This window comes from Polyodon spathula, chromosome 13, assembly GCF_017654505.1.
Source record: "Polyodon spathula isolate WHYD16114869_AA chromosome 13, ASM1765450v1, whole genome shotgun sequence".
NCBI lineage: Eukaryota > Metazoa > Chordata > Actinopteri > Acipenseriformes > Polyodontidae > Polyodon > Polyodon spathula.
The window spans coordinates 3,838,742-3,847,051 of record NC_054546.1 but is presented as its reverse complement, the minus strand read 5'-3'; the positions used below and the strand labels follow the sequence as shown (position 1 = coordinate 3,847,051).

General features: G+C 37.8%; 1 protein-coding gene across 1 annotated transcript in view; it reads left to right on the top strand.

Moving 5' to 3' along the window:
• The first annotated feature begins 619 nt into the window (after positions 1–619).
• Positions 620–8,310, top strand: part of LOC121326021 (adhesion G protein-coupled receptor A3-like) — a 97,073-nt gene continuing 89,382 nt past the window's right edge. Inside the window, exon 1 of the mRNA XM_041269160.1 lies at positions 620–1,262. Coding sequence (XP_041125094.1) covers positions 1,039–1,262 — 224 coding nt within the window. The 5' untranslated portion in view covers positions 620–1,038. The remainder of the gene's footprint in view (positions 1,263–8,310) is intronic.

Here is an 8,310-nt window from a genome sequence, read left to right as displayed (position 1 = left end):
CAATACAGCTAACATAACTTCTGGGAAATGTAATCGGGACTATTCAAACTGCAGACTTTCCCTCCGAAAAAGAAAATGCATTCATATGAACTTGTTATTATCAATTTCTTGTTTTACGTGTTTTGTTTAGCAGTTTTTCTTATTTATTATTATTTTATAGTGGTATAACGCACCAAATAACTCACCCTACCCTGCACTAAGTTTAATTTTGAAAGCATATTAGCATGTACTTGACTATGTAACGTTTCCACACACAAGTCTCACTGATTTTAACTTGTACCTCATCACGTGATTCTTTGTCTGCCAATAAAAATACACAACGACTTCCATTCGTCTTGTACGGGGCGGGGTGGTGTGTCTCTGGCATTGTAGCAATCCCGGCAATACACAAATAAAGTGAGTTTCGGCTTCAGTGCGCCTTAGGCACAGGCGCTGTAATCAGTGTTTGGATAACCTGTTGATTGCTGAGGTTCCAAGTCTGCACCACTCGGCAACTTTTGCATCTCAGAAAACCAGATCCAGAACTCAGACATTGCTTGACTGAAGCGTTTTATGACTAATCTAGGCTTGCTGAAGATGACAATTATACTTTAAAAAAAAAAAAAAAAAAAAAAAAAAAAAAAAAAAAAAAAAAAAAAAAACAATAATAATAAATCAGTGGATTAAGCGCAACAAATAATTTTGGATATCAGTCAGTGAACATCATAGACATGTGATTTAAACAAACGCAAGGAGAACTACAAACTGACATGTTGATGACATTAAAAAAAAAAAATATATATATATATATATATATATATATATATATATATATATGTGTATATATTAGTCGGGTCACTACATTTGACAAAACATGCTTGTATATGATATTATGTTGCTTGCACTGGGAAAAGGACGCTGTGTGACACTCATCTATAACGGTCTGTATTGCCATGGATAAGACTTGTTATGGCCTTTGTAAAACAACAGTGACATGAGCGGTTCTCATGTTCCGTGTTGGAAAGGGATAAGACAGCTCAAACAGAGGTTCTGTTCACGATGAAATTCTTGTGCTTGGTATGTTTAGTTGCTGGATTTTGGGGAATTTCTTCAGCAAACAGAAACTGTCCCGACCTAATCATTGATAGTTGCCGCTGTACAGCCGAGCGCTCCAAAGTCAAAGAGTTTGGGAGACAAACTATTCGCATCAAAGTTGTTTGTAACACCGGAGAGTTACTGGAAACTTTACAGCCCAGCTTTTTGCCCAACAAGACAGTTTCTCTGTGAGTATGGTTTTTAAAATGAGTAATGTACAGCATATTTTCTATAAAGTAACGTGGGTGTTTATTTTAACAAGTGTGTTTCATTACCGAGCAATTTCATAAGCACCAAAGTAAATACATGTGCGTACAGTGTAGTAGCTGTACTCATTGTATAAGAATTATTTTGTAATGAATTAATTTGCTTGCAGTCACTTAAAGTCAGAATCGACAAATTCTACAATAAAGGTAACGTGTTTCTTTCTCTTTTAAAAATCAATACACATAGCCTATACAATTAACACACGCACATTATAAGCCCCCAAGAAGGCTTAGGCTTTTTTGTTTTTAATGAACAGAAAGATTATATAACTAAAAAAGTGTAGTATTTAGGTTTGAGAGAAAGTGAAGGCGTGTAGGGATACTTAGTATAGTAATAGCCATTGTACAGTTTAATCCCGTATCACTTTATTAAAATATATCGCCTTCATATGGGGTTGGGGTTGTGCGACATGTGGTTACTGTTTATGCTTTTAAAACCGGTCATATGCGTGATCTAGGTGAATATCCATCAATTCCTCTAGTTTCTGTGTGCTGTCCGTGTGAGAAAACAAATGTATATACCCTAATAAAACTAATATAGCCATCGTGTTTTGAGTGTCAGCTTCCTACTACCTTACAACACACGTGTGACAACCTCCATATCCAGGTATCTTCTGCCACTAAAGGACAGACACAGTATAATATAATTCTACTGCAGCTAAAAATAATAGGCTGCTAGGAATCTATGTAAAACTTCTAAAGAAAAAAAAGTGTTTAATCCCCAGTAAAAAATAAATAAGTAAATAATTATGCATTTTTGTTTGCGTTCCTTATTGAAGTAAGCTGACCTGAGGTAGATTTGAAATGAGACAATATCAAATAATAATGCTGTGTTGCAGATGTGGTTTTCATTTAATTGTGTTTGTTGGTGCAGTTTACTCTTAAGATCACATGCATTCTGCGAGTCTCTTTTTACATTTGTGTAACAATGCCTTTATAAAGTGAAGCACTCCAAGCTGGACACAAGCCTGCAGTAATTGTACAGTTCTGCTCTCCTTGGTAGCTGTCCACTTAAAACCTGTACAGAAATGACTCCACACCCACCTACTTCCCTGCAATTGAAATGTTATGAACTTAGCTTGTTAGTAACAGCTCCGATTTGGCAAAGTGCTTTTCCTGCATTAGGAAACGTGACCTTTAGCTACTTCAAGTGGTTTCCCTCCACTCAATTCTGTTGTGTTATGTAATGAAAATCAACAATAATGGTTTGAAAGAAGTACGTTAATAATAACTCAATTACAAGCAGATTTTTTTTTAAACATTTACCGGCAGTTGAAGGTACAGCAATATCAGCTTTGTACTTTGCTTTTCAATGATGTCAAGTGTCTCTAATGACAAATCTTTAGAATAAATATTTCAATTTAAAGTTATGTGCATTTTCAGAATGATATTGTTAAAGTGTTTAAGTTAAAACTTAACCCCCCCCCCCAAACAAAAACCCCAATAACATTCCCTTAGAATAATATGCATGCAGTAAATAGTTATTTAATGAATTGCTTTATAATTATTAACTTTAGGAAACTAAATTACATGTGCATGTTCAAGTCTGTACTGTCTGGGTGCTGTTTTGTATTCATCACCAGTGATGCTTGGAATGGAAAGCTGACTGCTGAGGATTACCAACCACCTGAAAAGGTCTCGACACCTGTTACCGTCACCCAGTATCTCTCAAACGTACTCTGAGCAAAGAGTGAGCTCAAAGGAAAGCAGATTAACCTGAGGCAGCTCAGCTGTGAAAGGAAGCTGTAGTCAGTGTTGCACTTCAAAACTCATGTGCTTTCTTAACCTAGACATTACATATGACAAGATTTGTGTTCCCCAATTGTACTGTATAACAAGATCAGTGGAAAAAGAGAGGAACACTGTCTGGAAACTTGATACAAAATGATCAGGCTGAAACAAATAGGGGGCTTTATAATTTACTGTCATTTTCAGTTTTTGCACTACTTATAGTAAAATTACTCCACTGGTACGCACATATTAACCAAACACTTACTTATACGGCTCCATATAGTAGTTTCATAAAAAAAAAAAAAAAAAAAAAAAAAAATCCCAAACAAACATAAATGCCAGTTGTTTGTGTCCACATTTCATTGAGACCCTTAGTTTTTTCAACATTGAAATCTACAGTAAAACAAAATCAGGAGTAGTGAAAGAATTCCCATAACGAGACTTTGTCAAAAGGCTATAGCAAGTTGGCAGCAATTTCTCTAGTAACAAATGCCTGGAAAGCTTACCCGATTGGAAATTCCAGCACTGGTGTTAAGCTGTTGGCACTGGTAGTGTGGGTTAGCTGCTGATCAGCCATGCTGGTTCAAAAGATTGTAACAATGGCTTAAGAGATCATTATACATGGAAGTCAGTCAAAGTCATTGTACGGTCTACAGAGAGGTCATAATTAATCAATCTGATTTACTGTTAATCTAGTCAACACACTTTACTAGATTCTGGAATTTCTTGCTGAATACAGCTGTTGTGCATTGTGGTGCCTGGACCACAGATCAGTGTTTTAATCAAAATAAGATGCATTGTTTTATTATTATAATAACACACATTCCTGCAAAGCCCGTTTATAATGTTTTTCAATTGAAAACATAAATCAACCTACTGGGGATTAGAACTTTCACAGCAGTTTGTGCACTGCAGATCTACAGAAACATTTGCAATGAGAATGTACAAATAGCAGACATTTAGGACAAAGTCCTGGACAAGCCTTCAGTGTTTGAAATAACCAGTGCTGTTTTGTTGTTATAAAAAAAAGTATACAGTTTAGTGGTGCAGATATAACCAGAGAGTTTTTCAGGTCTGATGCAAATTTGTATTATTTGTTCTCTTTTTTTGCTTCAGTCTGCTTCCCGAGTCAGGAACCATAACTTCCTGCAACGTGTTTTTAAACATTCTCCATGGAAACTGGGTCATTAAACTATCCACATGGGTTTCATATCAACAGTGGCATAATATATAAGCATTAAATGAACTTGAGTACAGTTTTGTGGTTTATTGCTGTTTTGTCATGTAAATTGGAGCAGTTTGTGTACTTGTAATCTGGCATGCAGTGCATTGACTCTTGAGGGACCAGTATCTGGGAAGAAAACAAAACTGAGAGAATTACATTTAATGTTGTGATTTGTTAAGGCAATGCTTGTGGTATGTGTGGATTCCATGAATAAAAACGAAATTAGTCTTCATTTTTAGATTCATAATCGCCTTAACAGTTGGTTTATGAGTTTTGATCCATAGACATCTCAAGCCATTCATATCAGTACTCTCTAGAATCCAAGATTCAATTAAGCCTGTTCTGTTCAGACTCGTAAGTTTCACTCAGTCACAACAGAAGAAGCTTCCAGGTGCATACATTGTAAGCAGCATTTGGCACGTGTACCCACCCGTCAGATATATCCTTTGATAGACACCGTGAGACAGACTGTACAGTGACGTATTGCCGTCACCTGAGATTGAATGTGATTCAATTGACTTGGCTGTAGACTGTGCTAATAGAGTATGTCTGGGTGTGCTGGAAGACACACTTGTTCAATACAGTAGTTGCCATGCTTCCAGCTCACATGAATTCCAGCTGAATTCATCACCTCACATTACCAGTCAAGTCAGGATATTACATTTGATTGCTGTAGTTTCATTAGTGCCAGGTGATTTTCCTGCTACTTTTATGAGAAGCTGGTGAAAGCTGTCTGAAAACATACAGGAATGGCCTTTTATATTAACCATTTGTGAAGTGAATTCATCTGCTGTGGTTTATATATTACTGTGCCTTCCAGACCCTCGGTGAACAGAAGTGACTGAGTCAGTTATTGGCAGCCGTGCCATTCACAGCTCTCAGAGGGAATTGCACCATACAGAGAAAATAACTAAGATAGATCTTCAGAGATTGGTGAACTGGATTTGAAGTCTGCATTTCCTCAGTGGCAGAGTGGCATTGACGCTGCTTAGGTGGGTTCATACTTCAATTAGACCATCGCTGGGAGAGATTGCCAGTCTCCAGTCTTGTGGCTGTCTCGCTGTCAAAGGGAGACTGGACGCCACCAGGGTTTCATTGTTCTCAGCTCAAGCTGGTTGTGTTGCATACCCTTTGCACCACTGTCTCCTGGTATTGTGACCACAAGACTGAAGTATAACCAGCCTGTAGTGGTTGCAAATCGCTGAGAGATGAAGGGTGGCTCAAACTTCATGTAACAAAACACATATGTAGTTAACGTTTCTCTAATGTAATTACTAGTACTGACACTTTAGCTCCACATTAATAAATACGTTATAGCTATGAGGGAATCATAAGGGATACTTTATTATCACTATGGGGCAAATTAACAAATATCATTAAAGTCTATATTTATTCCACTGCCGTTTTATAGAACCAATATTTTATTTATCCTGACTAATTAGTGGCTGTACCAATTTGGCATACGTGTGATCTTTCACTCTTTCAACATGAAATGTTAGCTAGTGTAGTTCGGGGGCATGGAGCTGGGAGCTTCTAATTTCCTGTCAGTTAGTACCTATTTTCTGTTTAAGCCCTGATCACTTGCACCTTTGCTGTCTAGTGTTTTGTTTTCCTCCTCCTCCACCTTTCATACATGCCTTTGCATCGGTCGTCTCTGGGAGGCAAGTGAGTCCAACCTCAGGGCTAGGCATCCGCCTCCCTTATCCTCGGGGATTCTCACCATATGAGTCAGAGCGGCCCTCCGGCCACACTCTGTCCTTTCACAGCTCCTGCGCTTATCTTACCTCACTCAAGGCTCTGTTCTATACTCTGCCTTACTTTCGGGTCGTGGCTACTCCGTGCTCGAGTCCCATATCAACCTCTGTGCCTTGTCCTTATTTCAGGTCCCAGGCAGCGTGAAGTCTCGGCCAATTGGGGGTGTAACGAGCTCCCCTTTTTTAAGTCTCAGATGCTGGGTACCTCTCTCTCTCTCTATCTCCTTTTGTGTCCCAGTCTACCAGGACCGACTTCCTCCCGAGGGGCGGCTCCCCAAGTCATAACCCTCATATGTGTTTTCATTTGCTGGGTCCTTTGCCCCTGGGTTGTGTCGGCATCATCGCCCTCAGTCAGTGACCACTTTCTATCCTAGTTTCCATGCCCGCTTCCGCTGGTCTAGTAGAGTCAGGGCCTCGTCCTCTCCTCTAACATAAGTCTGGTCCTTTCTGGCCGGCACTCTGCCCTATTAACTGCTCCTTTCTGCTTCTTCTGCCCTATCCTTACACCTCCAGCTCACGCCCCGTGAAATAACTTTAAAAAATACAACTCAAAATAGTTTTAGTGCTAGGAAAGGAAACTGTCCAAAACCAAATCCAGCCCAGTTAACTTATTTGGCCAGTGCATACAGCCACAAATCTTTAACTGTAGCGTAAAGCACTCCTAATACCATGTCAAGCTCTAAAACAGTCTGTGTTTCATGTCCAAGGTCAATGTTTGTTGATATGAAATATGTTATTTTGGTTTGCTGAGCATAGCAACCCGATATTATAGAATAACAGAGGTTCAATGTTTGAAGCAAAGTGGCCAGAACCCATTGAGTTGGCAGTGCAAGTTGTTTGTAATACTTCATGTCATGATCTTTACCCTATTTGGTTACTGTGATTGGTTTCAATGAAATCAAAATATTTAAGTTATTTCGTTTTTCTGCAGTATTGTGTTGCATATTTATTTATTTTTTACTTCACACATCATACCCAGAATGTTTAAATCACATATACTAGTATAAAAGGACAGTGATGTGTTATTCACTCAGAAGGTAGCCATGCTACTTTTTAGCTGTATTTTTTTATCTTATAAAATGGTAACTATAATTTTAATATGAATCATTCTCCTTGTGGCTTAACCCAAATGTAAGAGAACTTTCCTCCTTAGACAGCAGTTATCAATTATCATTCTCTGACATTTTATTCAATGTTCAAGTCATTTTAGTGAAAGCATTAAGTTATGTTTATTAAGACTTTTCTTTCAAAAATAGTGATATGGATAAATGTGAAATAGACATTGATTACACTGTGCATGCTTCAGATTTACTCTTAATTATTATTTAAGTGTAGTGCATGTAGACTGAATTGATTTAAAAACTCATGACTTTGCAGTTTTGTTTTAGAAACAATTTTTTTTTTAATCTTTCTTGAAGTATTTCATTCAGTTTGTGTCATTGCTATTTGTCCGTGCTTTTGTGAAAGGTCATTGCTTATCTGAGTGTATCAGACTTTGGGGGTGCAAGGAGGTGTCAATTTAAATGCAGGTCATGGTGATCCACCTTGTTATGACATTTATGCTGTAACAGTCAGGTATAATTGCCAGTTAATGTGTTCAGATTTTACAATGATGATGAACATCTTAAATTCCCCAATTCCCAGAAAAAAAAAAAAACTGAGATGAATGTAGTAGACTTGCTGGAGTGGACACGATACACAATATTTATTTTGAAATAACAGAGTTTGATTATATTCTACTAATAATTAAATCATATCATTGTATTGCCCAAAGCTGCTAGCATTTTATTTGTGCTGAAACTGTAAAGTGAATGAAAAATGAGTGATAGAAATATATGCTGTTGGGAGTGCTTGTACTCCTGCTGTAAAATGTATGTACACCTGGAAATGCTATGTGTACTTCTGTAACTAAATTACCAGTACAGATGAAATGGGGAGATCTTTGCAATTCAGTGCAACAAAGAAAACATACACAAGATACCTGGGGTGCAGTCACTTGTCAGCATCAAGATTTTTTTTCTATTGTTGGCTACATCCTTATAATGTAAAAATGAACCACTGTATTTTTGCATGGTATTATTGCAATTTTACCAAGCTTTCCCTGTGGTTCTGTTATGCATTCACCATTGTTTACCCTGGGGTTAAGGGGGTTTGTTCACTGAGCTGCTCTGAGCGCCTCACTTACTTAACACACCCGGTATCACAGTGAACTGTAGTCCTTTACTATTTAAACCATCATATGTATGACCATTGCCTCAGG